Genomic DNA, 16,617 nt, shown 5'->3' with positions numbered 1-16,617 from the left:
AGGAAAAACAATTTAAGTTTCATGGAAGAGTTGTAGTAATTGTGTGTTACATATTTTGCTTCTACACGCCCACGCTGCATCAGATCTTGGCTTTGTCTTATTGTAAAAACTTAATTGACCATAATTTAAACTAAAATGCATGTGGGAGGTGATAGCCTCAGGTTTGCTTTTCTACTGTTTAGGGTGGTGATTTTTCTTACCTCTCTTAAAAAATAAAAGAGTGGTGATTTTGATCATGTAATTGGTAATCCATGTTTAATGTTGGTAATTTTGCTACGATTAGGCCTTCTTCAATCCTGCAGTACATGATGATCCTTGCCTAGGCTTTAATGTCTTTCATGTATCTTTAAAGGTTTATGGCTTGTGGAAGTGAAAACGTTGTGCATTTTTTATTTTATCCTAGATTGTTTCTATAGCTTGACGCTAGCAAGGATGATTTATCAGCAACGTGAGAATTTATCATGACCTTTTTCCTCGCTACGTTTTCTATGTTAGCTTGTCATTCTTACTTTATCAATTGGATTATTTACACTATTGTGAGAACCTTTGGGCGAATATAATTGCTATTTACCTCCTCAACCATTGGGCAGAATACTTCCCGTACCCATATTAATCAAGCCTTATGGAGAGGCAAGCTCAACTTATAGTCTTATACTACTCAAAGCTCAAACCTCCAGAAAGCAATAGGAGTGGTTGCAGATCTTGTTCGTTTTGATGAAAAATCTTATGCGAAAATAATTTTGTGTGTTTCCCTATTGTTGGTAGCATTAAAAAAATGAATCAAAACTATCCATGGCTAATTTAAAACCCTATTAAAATTATTATTTGTTTTTTAGAGGAGGTTTTCCGCTAAAACTTTTGGAAACATAACTCCATCTCTCATTGCGCAAAACAAAGGAAACCAAGATATAGTTTTCTAGTTTATTTTCAAGTTTGCTACCAAGACAAGAATAAAATTAGATAGTTTTTCAGAAAATACTTTTTGAAAAAATAATTCATTTTTTAGAAAACATAAAGAAAACATAAGATTTAATGTGACACCAAATCTTAATTACATAAACCGAACGGCCAAAGAAAACTTACCAATATGTAGTGAAGAAGCTGGCTTTCTGGTTAGGGGTCAAAGGCTTCTCGAAGCTACAAATTTGCATCAAATTTTTTGCCTGATTCAACGTGTAAACAGCCTTAGGATTTAAGGTAACCTGGTTTTGACAAGCAAGAATGTTCCCCCTGTTCAAAGGGGTCCCACCTCAGGGATCGGTTGTTGGGTAAATGTGACAACGGCTTTGTCCAACAGATTTTCTCGTCACTCGAATTTTTCTCATTAACCCAGACAGATTTTGAGAGAGAGATGCAAAGATTTATTACTCAGATTTTCAAGCATATTTGTTTTTAACCTAATCTTGGCTTCCACAATGCAGCTGAAACGCTACATAATATTAACTTGGATAAATTACAATGTAAACCCGATAATTTAAGGATGATTTCAAATTAAACCCAACACTACAAAAACATTTCAATTCCTAACCATAAACCCATTACACATGATGACATTAATAGAAAATGCTTAAACAAAATGACAGTTTGCACTGAAGCAAGGTTCAAAGTTTTTGCAACAAGGCTCCCACAACAATTTTCTATCAAAAGAGAAATACTGAAAATACCCATGACAGAATAAGAAAGATAAAAAACAACGAAGTACCACATCTGTTTCCCCTGTTAACAACCTAGCAAACAAGATCGACTTGCACACAATAATATTTTTAGCAAGCTAACGAGCTGCCGAGCTCCAATAATAGCAAAGCCAGTCCTTTGTTCTGATTTTGCATGGCAAGCTGCCCTTACTTATGAACATCTCATCTTGTAAAAAGAAAAACATAATGAGTAAGGTTAGTCCACTATATTTTACATGCTAGTATCATTCAAAAGTCTCATTTAGATCCATTGGTTTAAGATATATTTTTGTGGTAGATTTGCAGAAAAGTAGAAAGTTCCTTCATAGTTCTATCATGTCTTATAGTGAGTAGGTGTGGCATTTTAAACCAGATATGAGGTCCACTGCAGCCCTTAAAAATATGTTGCTCTTCTTCTTCAAAATTTTCATATGCTTCCGAGCAGAATTGAGGAAAAAAATCACATACGAAAATTAAATGAATGAACATTTTGAGGCACTTTCAGCAGTCATGATCGCACATTAGAATAACTGAGAAACAACTCCATAGTGAATAACATTCCAAATATCACTTGGTACCAAAGCAAACTTGACAATTCTGCCCTCTATAGTATACAGGTCATAAACTAGATATGTTCATCAGAAAACACCTACCTCAGCTCAACAGTCCAATCCATCTTGTCTTCTATGAGTCCCATCTGTAGTCTGGTCAGCACAGAGTAGAGTTGCTGCGACACTTCACCTATACCTTCATTTTTATATGATACCCTGACAAAGAAAAGATTACAAGTATGAGAATAATATTCATTATTTCTCTACGATTGATTTGATCATGTTACAATAAGTCACTTTCATCAAAATGTTTGCTATTTCCACAATCAAATATTTGCACAAGCTTATATTGGAACGAAATTATTGTCCCGGTGATCTAAGTCTGACCAGGCCAAGAATTTATTGAAAATGGTGGTCAAACTTTCATTATTATATGAGTACCTTTTGCCCAAATATGTAATGCTGCCCACTGGTGAAACAACCACAGCTGTTCCTGTACAAAATACTTCATCAGCATCAAGCAATTCATCTACTGCTACAAGGCGTTCCTCTACCTGCAAGTTATTTTAAGAACCCATTATTGTAATCTAGCTAGTAGAGAAACTCAGAAAAGCCATAAATTGTGGCACTGAAGGACTAATGCAGCAGTTTCAGAATTCAGCAAGATATCAGTGATTCTGGTAAGTTGGTTTAAGTTATGTAACAAATAATGACGACCAACAACTAATTAAGATATCCCTTTTAGAGGTCCAAGTCATGTCAGCATCGAAATTATTCCACCAGTATGCATAGATAAAGAACACTGACAAATACTTGGAGTGGAGCTAAAGTTATCCCAAGGGTAAAAATAAAGGCTCGAACTTTACCATATATATAACATGTAAATTCCTAAACAGAGCATGTAATCAAGCCCTTCCAGGACATGGTTATAGAGATTTTGGAGTTGAAAGGGAACGGCTTTAGAGGTGTGTAATTTATGCAAAATATGGAGAAGTATGGGAGGTCAAACAACTGAGGTAGTTGGGGGATCACATGGGGATCAAAACCAAGGATGACACAATGATTAAATTGGTCAGTCAAAGAGCTCAGTGCCCCAAACAGGATGTATGCCATCTAAAAATGTGGTACATACCAAGAATTCTTACCCCTCCTTTTAATAAATAATAGTAGTACAAAATAAGTAGCATTGTTTTGGCATGTACAGTCAGTAAAGAATATTGACAAGCTAAATAACAAATGAGTGATGAATAAATTATGTCTTTCAATCACATGCTCATCAACATCCATCACTACTTACTGAATACCTGAAACCCTTGGTTACGAGCAACATCAATTATGCTCTTTCTTGTAATGCCTGGTAGAATTGTCCCTTTTATTGCAGGAGTGGAGATAACATTATCCTAAGAGCACATGAAAATGAGAATATATTAGCTGTAACTGCCCTTAAAGACATGGTTCTTCTTCACAGTTCAGATGATTGGAAATGATATTAGTCTTGCAGTTGCTTGTCTATACAATAGGGTGTATAGCATTTAAAGAAAAATAACAAAGATAATATAGATGCATAATTCTGCAACTGGGAGTTGATATTTAATGAAACAAATCATAATCATAAAAGGTACAATAAAGACCTGCTAAGTCATCGATCATTATACCTTCACAACAAAAATGTTGCAAGATGAAACCTCCTCTAGATATCTTTTGTCGACACAATCAAGGTATAGCACATCAGAATAACCTCTGGCTTTTGCAGCAGATTGAGCCTTCAGAACCTAGAAAAATATTTTAATGAAAAGAGATAATTTAGCCACTAAAAATTGCCTGAGTTCCATAAACCAAACAAATACTGTCTGGTAATGGGAAATTCAGGCAGCATGCTGCCCACAAATGGCTGGCACCTGGTTGAGTTCAATCAAAATGCTCAAATTAAAAGAAAACCCATAATTTTCATGTGCCCATTTCTATGCACAAAAAAGCCTTCTTCAAATCATAGCTTTAAACCAAAAGAATTATTACACCTAAATTGACATAGATACTGCTTCTGGAACCTTGATGCATTTTTTTTAATCCAGGTGACACATGCACCCAGTGGGTTTTGAACCCACAACTTGATGGCAAAACCATTTGATGGGAAGAGAAAAAATATCCTCTCTAGAAGGCTAAGATTACGGCAAAGCCCAAGAAAAAAAATGTCCATGGTAGATAATTAGTTCAATATTTTATTTTATTTATTATTTGGTTTTTCTAGAGGCTAAGGTATTTTCTTAATTCTGTAATTGTCAGTTGTGGGTCATAGTTTTGAGCCTTGGGTTCTATTGTATTAATAGGGAAGTCTTGTTTAATTTATGGACTTTCATTTGTCGGCTTTGGTCCAATTCAATTAAGAGTTTGTTTCCTAATCAAAGTAGGAGTTATAAACCAACTTGGAAAAAGTTAAAATCTATAATTTATATAATGTACTCAAGTAAAAAGAGAGATAATTAATACTTAATAGAAAAATTAAGTATTATGAATATTAAGGCATGTTGCCCTTGGTACGTTCTTTTATCCCATTCTATTCTTCTTTAGCACTCCATTATTCACAATGCTGTTCACAGACCTCACCCTTCATCAAAAGCTTATAAGGGGAGTAGTGTGCCAGTTGAGTTAGAGCTCATTGGCCACACTTTAAACTACTATTCACATGCATTCTTTACGCTATAGTTAATAACATGAGGAAAAATTCAATTTCAGTTCCTCCCCACCTCTTTTGTAATTTTAAATCAACTATTTTCATTTACCTACCAAACCCTAAATTCATGCTTAAGCAGTTAAGCCCTAACCCTTCTTCTTCTAAAGTTCTAAACCATAGAATCCCAAAAAGAATTCTCCTAACCCTAAAATCACCACAAATACATGTCAACAGATCCACTCCAATCTGTCCTACGTCATAACCTCACCTCCCACCTTGTTCTTACAAAGAGAAAAGGTGTAATGAATAATACAATTACAGAAAATAGTGATGAAAATAAGACAGCTACAGTTTGAAACCATACAGCCATTTAACCCTTTACGGGATTTGCCCCCCTGCATAGATATAAACATATAACAATCAAAGCAAGGCCAACTTACTGCAGCATAGTTCCCTATGGTCTTTACACCCCCAGTACCACCAGGAGTTGCACGGTGCAATTCATGCTCAACAACCAGATGGATTGGTGCCACACCTTCCTGGCATCAGACAGATAAAAGATATTACATCCAGTGACTGCAGGATGGGAACGAACCAAAACATTAAGACATCATCTCTACATAAGGGAAGAAATCAAATATGATCACCAAGATCAAGAAACATAGAAAATCATGCACAAACAAATAAAGCAAAAAACTACTACAAATAATTGATTCTCTTGCATAAGCAGTAGAACAGAAAGTGATAGTCCCATCTCCCATGGCCCCTAGTTGCCAGAAAGTACTTGCAAGTTATAATCACCCATTTCAAATCCCTATGGGGAGAGCTTGGGTTCAAATCCTAGGAGTGTTATCCCCTTAGACCCTATACCTAGCAACAGAAATCACCATATTTCAAATTCAAATTAAAATGAAACATGTTTTCAACTCCATAGCTCTGTTTTAACAAAAACTGAGAAATGAAATAGCTTGGCAAAATTTTGATATTAGCACCACTTGACAAGGAACGAATAATTTGAAATTGAAGAATATTTTTTATTTTTTTTTTTTTAATATGTTAAAGCAACTCCCACAGCCATAAGGGATTGACGTGCAATCACCCTTCAATCATTTTTTATGGGAGGAGTAGCCATTTTGTCCAAAGATAATTTATGTTAATTAAAGAAAAATGCTGACAAATAGAAGCATATGGTTATATAAAATTTTTAACAAAAGTTCATCCCTAAACAATTTTGCCGGTGGGGATATGCACTAGCAATTAGACTACTTGAAAAATGAAAACAATCCAGAAGGCTTAAAGGAGATCAGAAAGATACGCGGGTGACTTGACTATAGTATAGGTTGGATGTTTCCGTGAGCAGTAAGCAGCGGATCTCCCCTTTTTTTGGGGACGCTGGTGACCACGTGTGAATTCTTTCAAGGCAAGGAATGTCATGTCAACTGTGAAATGATACAATCCCAAAAATCATTATGCTTAACTACTTAACTCTTTTGCCATATAAAAGGACCAAGAGATGCATCGTAGACAATTTTGCAATTCATTGGTCACCTCACTTATCTTTCTCTGGCCACAAGCTTCCAATATGATCAACTGGCCAGTGAGAAATGGACATAAATTGGTATCCTAGTTACTTGTACAAATAAGTCAACCTATTGACAGGTCATTGATAGTTTTGAAGAAAGTAAAAATCAAACTGATAAACCATATCCTTGAAAGTATTAACCAATGACCCATTGATTCAGTTGGCACCTCCTGCCAACTCCAACAGTGATGTAAAGGGTTCAATCCCCCATCCCAACTTAATGTATCAAAAAAAGAAGCATTAACTAATATTCACCATCTATTATTCAATCATGTTATGTTTGTGCAGATATATGGATCATCTCAGAAAATGTTCTCATATTCCATTCCCTAAAATGCAAAAAGAGTTGGACAATAATTTGTCATAGAATTCACTGCTATGACTCATTATTGGCAACATTTTATAAGAATTTCCACGCACAACATCAAATTAATTATAGTACACAGTGCAAGAAAGGCATAATTAGTAAGTATCAAACTGTCTTTCTTTTTTTATTGGTAAGTTTCACAACAACCGATATGACTTCAGATATAGTAGAATGGAAGAAAAGAAAACATGTGCCAAACCCTAACTAATTTGTTGAGGATCCATAGCTGACCCCAAGAAATTGGGATCAAAGCTTGTTGTAGTTGTACACAAACAACCGATGAGTTTTGAACCCAAGACCTCAGTCACAACCTTGATCTTATAAGGGAGGAAGTTCCGTTTGAGCTAGAGCTCATTGGCGTAAAGTATCTCAAAATTATTCATATTATATATTTAACAATATTATGCATCCCAAAAGAAAGTAATGAAGAAAAACAAGGGATAAGACATCGAAATAAAAGTGATAACAATATTGTGAAGTGGCAACAAAATCAGGTTGATATCAATATGCACCTAAAGATTACAAACCTTAAAATAGTTGCCAACAGGTGACACATAAATCAGAAAGGTATACTCTGGAGCAGGTGCAAGGCCAAGAACAGCTCCACTCCCCATTAGCAATGGCCTGATGTACAAGGAACCTTTACCTGGAGGTGGAACCTGAAAATGAGACATTAAATACTTACCAATCTGACATGTACTGCCAATTATTAACAAAAAGGATATACTGCAAGATTTAGGTAGTATTTTACCCATCGTTTGTTTGCTAAAACAGTGGCCTTTACAGCTTCCACAAATTGTTCAACTGTTGGTGATGGCATGCACATCCGCTCTGCACCCTGCCTCATCCGCATTGCATTTTCCTCCGGACGAAAAAGTAGAATATTACCATCTTTTTTCCTATAGGCCTTCAAACCTTCAAATAATCCCTAATGACAAAAGCGAGAAAGATTTTGGGGCAGTGGGGGGGGGGGGGGGGGGATGTCATCAGAACTGATGCAACTGAAACAACAATGAAAAATAACTAGGACACTAAGGACGAATGATGATAGAGTGTCATTAATATACAAACATAAATTTGATTATATGAAGCATCCACAAATTTGATGTTTATCTAGCTATTCCAAGATTGGATTATCCAAATGTTCAATCAATAGAAGCATTCCAACTCTTCTAATCCCTTCTTGTATTTGTTCTTTCAGTTCAAGTTTCATGTCCAAAAACAGTGGAGAGGTCATTCAAAATTTACCAAACACTTGTAAATTTGCTGTAGTATCTGTCTCTTTGTTCATCGTATAAGGGCTTACTGGAATAGTCCCGGGAAGAGATTATATTAGAGAATCTAATTATTTTACTAAACTAATAGTGAATTCCTTAGCTACTTTGGTAAACACAAATAACAGTGCAAGTGTAGTCGCATGCAAACAAATTGCCACATATACCAGTGACACTCAATTCCATCAATCAAACCACTAAGTATGGGCTTTCATAGGGTGGTTGGTGCTCAGCTCCTATGGATAGACCTATGGTGTCTGATTGCAAGAGATAAAAAGGCAAAGGTGTCTGATTATTTGACTGTGTAGATGGTACCCTTCATTGGCACCCAATTTTTATTCGAGATGCATATGCTTGGGAATTGGAATCATTTGATTCATTTTTGGATGATTTGTACTCCGTTTAGTTCTTCCAGCATCAAGAGAATAGGATGGCTTGAAGTTTGTCTAAGCTCAGGGATTTAAAGTTAGCACTTTCTACCAGGCTTTGCAAAAAAGTGGGTTTTCCTCTTTCCCCTGGCGAGCTATTTGGAGAGCTCTACCTTGGGTTGGTTTCCTTATGTGGGTGACTTTGAAAGACAAGCTCTTAACAACTGATAATTTAAAGAGACAGGGCATGTTCTTTCTGATTGGTGTAGCACATGTATGTCGGGGAGACAATCGATCACTTAATTCTACATTGCTGTATGGGGTTTCATATGGTGTCTTCTTGGTGTGAATTGGGTGTAGCGGTTGCCTAGATGGGTATTAGTTTTGCTGTTATGTTGGGCTGGTCTTCCTGTTAAGAACGACAGATTGGAAATTTGGAGTGCGATTCCATCGTGTTTGATGTGGACTGTTTGGAGAGAGGAATTCTCATGTTTTGAAGATAAAGATTCCTCAGTACCCCAACTTAATTCGCAGTTAACAGGAACTTTTTTATTATAAATTACAGTTAACAGGAACTTATTCACATGGAACCATGCTTTCCCTCCTTACCCTGACTGGGGTTCTAATTTATTGTCTTTTCGAGATAGCATGTTTCTCGACTTGTTTTTACTTTTTTCTCTATTTGAGTGCTCCATAGTATACTCCTTATGTACTACAACCTCTCTTTTTTTCCGTTTAATGAAATTTTCACCTTTTTACTGATAAAAGAAAAAATGTTCCATCAGATTTTAAATAATTAAGTAATTCATAAGAATGAATAGTAGGATAATAAATATTTTTTAAAAAAAATGAATTCCGAAATTCCAGTAAACATTTTGCTTTAATAGTTTATACCCAAAACTCCAAAACTGATATAATATGATTCAGTAAAGAACATGGGATAAGCCCATCAAGGTTTAAGTTCTAACCTGCCCATAATTCAAGACTCCAGCTGAAGGGTTCATTTCAATGTTCCCAAAACGCTGTAATTCGCCTTTAGAGAAGTCCCCCCCTCGAGCACATTTCATGATATACATATAATCAGTAGGGAGAAACGCAAATCCAAGGTTGTCCCAGTCCATGTCAACTAATTCAGCCGTTTCACTATAGTTGTTCAACAAAAAAATATCAATATACCAAAAAAACAAACAAACAAATCAACTCATAGAGCAGCATACGCAAATTTTTTAAACTTCAATCATTTCATAACTGTTACATGTTAGATGAATTCACAAGGGTGCCTTTAATTCTTGATTTACATTGGGATAAACCCCAAAACTAAAGTCAGCAACTTTTGTAAATATTTAAAAATTAAATAGTTTTAATTTTATGTCATTTTGAATAACAAGAGGGTTATTCTGACAATGTATATGTTTGCACCACAAATCGTTTCAAAGCCCACAAATTTAGATAGAGAGAGCAAAAATTAAAAAATAAAATAGAAATAAAAAAATAAAAAATAAAAGTAGAGAAAAGTACCTGTAAGTATCAGATAAAATAGCATCACGCTTGAATAGAGAAGAAGCCGCTTGAACATTTCGAGAAGCAAGAGGAGACCGCTTTTGGAGCTGCAATAAATGAATAAAGTCAAAACAAAAATTAATTTGAATTATCCCCAAATAAAATCAAAGAGGAAAGGGAAAAGGGGTACCTGGAAGGTGAGAGAGGAAAGTGTCTTGTCGGCGAAGGGTAATGGTAAGGAATTGAGAGGAGGGCAGGAGGGGCTGCGGCGGGAGGGGCATAGGAGGTAATTTGGCTGAAGCCCTCCCAAGGCGGCGCTTCTCTCCATTTTCTCTTCTCTCTCTCTCTCTCTCTCTCTCTCTCTCTCTCTAACGGCTCTGTTGTGTGGGTCTCTCACTCTCTCTCTCTGTGTAAAGGGTTAAGGGGGCAATGTAGCAGTGCAAAGGTGAGAGAGCGTTTTATTTGTTGTGAGCTAATAGGATTCTCAATCCAAAGGGATACTTACTGCTTGCAGTTTTTGCTTACCTATATTTGCTGCTGTTGTTCAATGCTGACTTTTATAAAACCTAGCTACTTTAACTAGATAGATTCTACGCCTGCCAAGCCAGACCCCCGAATGAGGAAAATTCTAAGTGTCCCCCCTCCTCCCCCCCCAAAATAAAAATAAAAATAATAAAATAAAAAATTTGGGTACCACTTTTGTTATAACTTGCTCACATGTCAAGTGGTGAGTAGTGAAATGGTGAACTCACTATTTTTATTTCACCATTCACAACATGTCACGTTCACAAATTGTAGCAAGAATTTTAATAAAATAAATTTGTGATCATAGCATTACCTCCAAAATAATATTACAACTCTTTGATTGATTCAGCAAAGGCTAATCCTTCCTTTCTTTTTTGTTATATATTACTTATTATAAGCCACAATGGGGATCGATCCCATGGTGCCAGTTCACACTCACCAACTTTCTCTATCAAGTTTAATGAGAATGGATGTCCTCAACATATATGTTTGAACAAAGTTTCTTTCCAAACTAGTTTAGAGAGAAACTCTTCAAACTTATCATATATCTTTTTTTTAAGTGTGAATTTTGAAAATCTAACCGTTGAATTTCATGTCCCTTATGTTCTTAACATGCATATCAAATTTTGTTCAAATCGGATTTTATTTACTATTTGATCAATGAACTTATTTTTCATACACAATTTTAGATTACAAAAACTTGAAATTTTAACATTTTTTTGATGACATAGCAATTGATTTTTGATTTTCTTGAAATTTTGCAAGCATGAATAATATAATAAGAACATGCAATCTAACGGTTAGATTTTCAAATTTCACACTCAATATAAAAATATTTGATAAGTTTGAAGGATTTCTCTCCAAACTAGTTTGGAGAGAAACTTTTTCCTAAATGTTTTCTTTTCTTTTTTTATAATTTGCAATAGTTACAATAATGAAGAGAGAGAGAGAGAGAGAGAGAGAGAGAGAGAGAGAGAGAGAGAGAGATTTGAGAGGGAAATAAAATGCCCTCAATTTTTATTTTTAAAGTATGCAACAAAGCACTAATGTTCCTGTTTTTCTCATGATACTTTGAAATATAAGTGATATTAGAAATGTTACAAATTTTACTATAATATATTTACAAACTAACGTGTCACTAATCACACACAAAAAAAAATTGAACATTCATTTATTATGTTTTTTAATCCACTAACCATATTCATTGTCATATTAGTTTATAAAGATTATGTGGTTAAATTTATGATATATTTAGCATTTTATTTGAAATGATATATAAATAGCTGAATTGGCACCTCTCCATGCACAAAGTGCTTGGGGGTCTAGGGGAGAAATGGTTCGAGCTGCCGGGTTGGCAGCATATTGTAATTATTTCTCAAAAATAAATATTAAATTCACTAGCATATTAACTTATGCCTTTAGGATAAGTGGTACGTCTATTATTATGTGGATTTTTTCTCATGAGATGGAAGTATATTTTGTAGTTAAGTAGCCACATGGTTTAATCTTAAGAAGGACAGCACCTAAGGTATTGTACCTAAGTTTTGTCATTATGGAAATATGTTAAAGCTACACTAATTTACTACAAAAAGTTTATAACTGATGTGGCAATGAATGTAATTCATGATGCATTAACAACATAAGCTACTACAAAAGGATACATCATCTTAATATTTGTGCTTTATTATAAGTATTTAGAGGATGGGTTTACTTTTCTTTATAATAAAGGGTTTGCCTTCTTCTTCTTCTTCTTCTTCTTCTTATTATTATTAGTATTTTATGGTTTGCTAAGTAAAGAGAATGAGATTAGTAAATGAAAGCCTTATAGCCAAGGTACGAGTCCCAAACTCGCCTTATAATGAGTATGTTAATAATGGGTTTACTTTTTAAAAAAATCATCAACAAACAATAATGAAAGTTTAGACAGTGTAAGGGTTCGTAGAAATGTCTTTACTATACCCCACTACTTGATTCTCATAAAATTATCTCTAAAAAAATATTCTCAAAAAAAAAAAAAAACCACTATTCAGTGTCAACTTTTGCGTGTGTGTGTGTGGAGAAAACAGTGTTAACATTTAAACAATATATCAAAGCTTTAAAATAATACTTTAATATGTTTCTTTATGAAGAGAAGATGTGTGCATGTGGATTAATGGCATTTGATATGATGACTTCATGAATTGGTTGTTTTCATAAATAATTTATGTATATAATGTTGATATTATGTTTTGACTTAGTAAAAGGTTGTAATCGCATTCTATGATTTTTGTTTTGTTTTGTTTTGTTTTTGATAGGTCAATGCATTGTATGATAGAGGATGACAACAAATTTCATTTTCATTAACCAATAAAATTACTTGGAAATTTTTTTCCAATGAAATCTAACATAATTGGCATTTCCCCTTTAGTATAGCACGACAAAGAACTAGAAGATAAGATTACGGGTTAAATCGAGTCTGAATAACTCTCACTAATAAGAGTGATGATCAATATGCAATGAATGATTAATACAACTGATTTGGGTACTTAAAATTATCTAACTAGACATACATGATTTGATAGAGTATGCAAATAAACTAAAGCATTGGAAGTGGAACATAACTTTTTGGTCAATCAGAAATTAAATTAAAGAAAAAAAAACTAAGGAACAGAGTAGGGGTGTGCAAAAAACCGAGGAACCGAACAAATCGATTGAAACTGACCGAACCGTTGCCAAAATTTCGGTTTGGTTTCGGTGCGGTTCGGTTTCGGTTTTATTTTTTAAAAACCGAAATTTTCGGTTTTGGTTTCGGTGCTAGATTTTTTACCCCGAAACCAACCGAACCGAACCAATATATATATATATATATATATATATATATATATATATATATATATATATATTTACGTAACTTTAAAACATAACTCTTCAGTGGCTTAGTGGTATGCTCCTTAAGTTTTGGTTAGCAGTTCCAGAGATCGAGTCTTCGCGTGGGCGTGAGTGATTTTTTGCTATTTAATTTTTTAAAACCCTAGAACTATAGCATGATATAAATATTCCTACTTTCTTCTTCTCTTTCATTTCTTTCCAGCCGCCCCTACCCCTAACTTCTTCTTCTCTTTTCTTTTTTTCCAGCCGCCCCTATCCTTCTTAATTTCTTCTTCTCTTTTCTTTTTTTCCAGCCGCCCCTATCCTCCTTAATTTCTTCTTCTCTTTTCTTTTTTTCTAGCCGCCCCTATCCTTCTTAATTTCTTCTTCTCTTTTCTTTTTTTCCAGCCACCCCTATCCTCCTTAATTTCTTCTTCTCTTTTCTTTTTTTCCAGCCGCCCCTATCCTCCCTATTTTCTTCTTCTCTTTTCTTTTCATCAACCCTTCTCACGTCTACCTCAGCCTCCCCATTTTTTTCATTTCTTTTTGTTCTCTATGAGTCCCATGGACCATGGCCATGCCTTTCTCTTCTTTCCGAGTCACATCTCTATACAGAGAACGAAAAATCAATGGTAGGCTCAAGCATGATGGTAGGCTCTTGCTATGGTGTGGTAAAGTTCAATTTTTTGTTTGAATCTATGTGTAAATTGTTGAACAAATATTGTTGGAAATTTTTCTTTCTTTGTCGTTCTGATTTGTTCAATAGCTCCCTCTCTGTTGCTCTATTTATTTGTTTTTTATATGTGATTAAAGTTAGGGTTTTGAAAATCTCAATAACCCTTTCTTTGAAAAACTGAAAACAGACCGAAACCGACTGAAACCGAAATACACCGAAACCGTTCGGATTCCAGCCATTTCGGTCGGTTTCGGTTGAGAATTTCACAAACCGAAATATTCGGTTTCGGTTGGCCATACCCATAAAAACCGACCGAAACCGAACCGAAACACCCCTAGAACAGAGTAAGGCATAAGCCTCTCAAAGTACATGCCAGATAAATCGTAAAACAAAAACAAATATGCAATTGTTTTGGTTCTCCTTCGGAGGTCAGTATTGGAACATAACCAATACTTTGGCAAAAGCCAATAATACATGTGTGTGCTCAATTATTGAAAAAACTTATGTGATGATACCATTTGTTATAATATGCAAATTGTTCATTCTAGATTGCTCAATTTTAGTTGTAGAAAAGGTAGTTTGTTCTCCTACTTATATTACGTAGTTTATGTTTTAAGATGATTTTTGTTGTTACAATGGATTTTGTTAAATTGTATTCCATTTTTATTAGAACTTAATCATCATCATAGAAATATATTGAAAAATGCACTGTTCATTATTTGGAACAATATATTGTCAATAAAAATTGAGAAAATTACACTTTACATCCTAAATTTTTCAAAAATGTTTTGCACTCTAAATTATGACTCTTGTTAAATTTTGCACCTCAATGTTAAGTTTGATGTTAACTTGGATGAAAAATATGGCACCATTTGAAAAGACCTAATTGTTCATCTTTTCAGTTTCTTAAAAATAAATGAGAAATTACACTTTACCACCATAAACTATACTCTTAATTATACTTTGCACCTTAAATTTTGGATTTTCATCCAAGTTAACAGCAAACTTAGCGTCAGGGTTCAAAACGTGCATTCAAAAAAATTTATGGTGCAAAATGTAATATGAGATATAGTTTAAAATGATAAAGTGTAATTTTCTCATAAAAATTAGTACTTAAACCAATAATGAGTTTTGATCAAATAAATTTAAATTAATTTCAAAAAAAAATTTTAGAGGGTTTCAACCTATAGCGTTCACTCTTGATGATAACTCTTTATCATCATACCAAGACACCAATTAGTTTTTGGTGTAGGTGGAGATTGAACCCTATATTTCTTATACAACCATCAAAGACTTTATAAATTGAGTTAATTGGAACCCACTTAGGGTCTATTTGGGATCTGCTTATTTCAAACTTTTTGCTGAAAGTACTATAAAAAAATATCAAAGTTAACTGAAATAGTACAGTAGGATTCATAAATAGTATCAAAAAGTGCAGTAGAACCCATAAATAGTAGAAAAAATAAGCTAAATAGTAAAATAAGTTGGCAAAAATAATATTTACCAAACGAATATTTAATTTCAAATTTGAAGACATTAAATTTGGATTTGAAATATATTGGAATACATTTGATGCAAATATACTGGGCTAGTTTAGATATATATTGAGCATACACTTATCCTTACCTACTGATCTATACTTACGGGGTTGGAATATAGAAGTTTCATTTGACTCAAAAATCATAGACAAAAGGAAAATTAAATAGCACATAATGAGGGAGCAAAGAGATAAAAAGATTAACATATACGGTTAAAAGTCAATAATAGGCTATAATGCTTATAGTTCTACTTCCAGCTTAGCATCTCGTTCTACTTCCAGCTGCCTTATTCCAATATGATCCACTAATCTCAACCCATCTCTCAATGCCCACAGCTCAGCAATGATGCTTGAGGTGAACCCGATTGATCTAGCATAGCCTTTGACCCATATACCTTGGCTATCTCTAATGATTCCTCCACCCCCTGCCTTACTTGGATTACCAAATGATGCACCATCAGAGTTCAAGCTAAACCACCCCTCTTCCATGCCACTGGGATAATAAACTTTGCAGTGGCTATTTTTGCTCTACTCACACAAAAATGGTATTCTGTAGTTTGATTAATACACTCATCGAGCAGGCTCAAGTTGGGGATAGAGTTTTCAAATGCAATCTTGTTTCTGTTTTTCCAAAGAGCCCAAATGGTTAATAAGAATATTGTACTCCATGGTATATCAGTTCTATGCTTAACAAGATTCACACTATTTGATTGCAGCCAATCTTCCAAACTTCCTGAGAAGGTGTGTACAAGTGCTAGTGGGACCTCCACACTTCTCCAATACTTGCTAGCTAACTCACATTCACAGAGAAGATGAGCAATGGACTTATCATGGATTCTGCAACAAGGCACTTACCATCACAGTTTATGCCCCTTGCTGTCAAGATGCTCTTTACAGGAACACTATTATGTAAACATGACCAAAGGAACATGGTGATTTTAGGAATTATGTCAAGTTTCCATATCCATTGCCACTTGAATGAAGTTCCTGGAGAATCATCCTCAATGCATTGCAAGTAAGCTGAATTTGTGGAGAAATCTCCATCT

The 16,617-nt window shown here is 34.5% G+C and overlaps 1 protein-coding gene across 1 annotated transcript; it reads right to left on the bottom strand.

The window, feature by feature from the left end:
- Positions 1-1,524: 1,524 nt before the first annotated feature.
- LOC142624576 (branched-chain amino acid aminotransferase 2, chloroplastic-like) lies at positions 1,525-10,460 on the bottom strand. Its single transcript, XM_075798187.1, has 11 exons — positions 10,177-10,460; positions 10,005-10,093; positions 9,455-9,629; positions 7,596-7,772; positions 7,372-7,503; positions 5,336-5,434; positions 3,880-3,996; positions 3,529-3,624; positions 2,666-2,778; positions 2,327-2,440; positions 1,525-1,860 (listed from the first exon to the last, which is right to left on the bottom strand). The coding sequence occupies exons 1-11, from the start codon at positions 10,312-10,314 to the stop codon at positions 1,857-1,859; spliced, it is 1,254 nt and encodes a 417-aa protein (XP_075654302.1). The 5' UTR covers positions 10,315-10,460; the 3' UTR covers positions 1,525-1,856.
- Positions 10,461-16,617: the final 6,157 nt, after the last annotated feature.

The sequence above is a fragment of the Castanea sativa genome, chromosome 2 (genome assembly GCF_040712315.1).
Source record: "Castanea sativa cultivar Marrone di Chiusa Pesio chromosome 2, ASM4071231v1".
Lineage (NCBI taxonomy): Eukaryota > Viridiplantae > Streptophyta > Magnoliopsida > Fagales > Fagaceae > Castanea > Castanea sativa.
The sequence above is the reverse complement of the archived record's forward strand: the minus strand, read 5'-3'. Positions and strand labels throughout refer to the sequence as shown.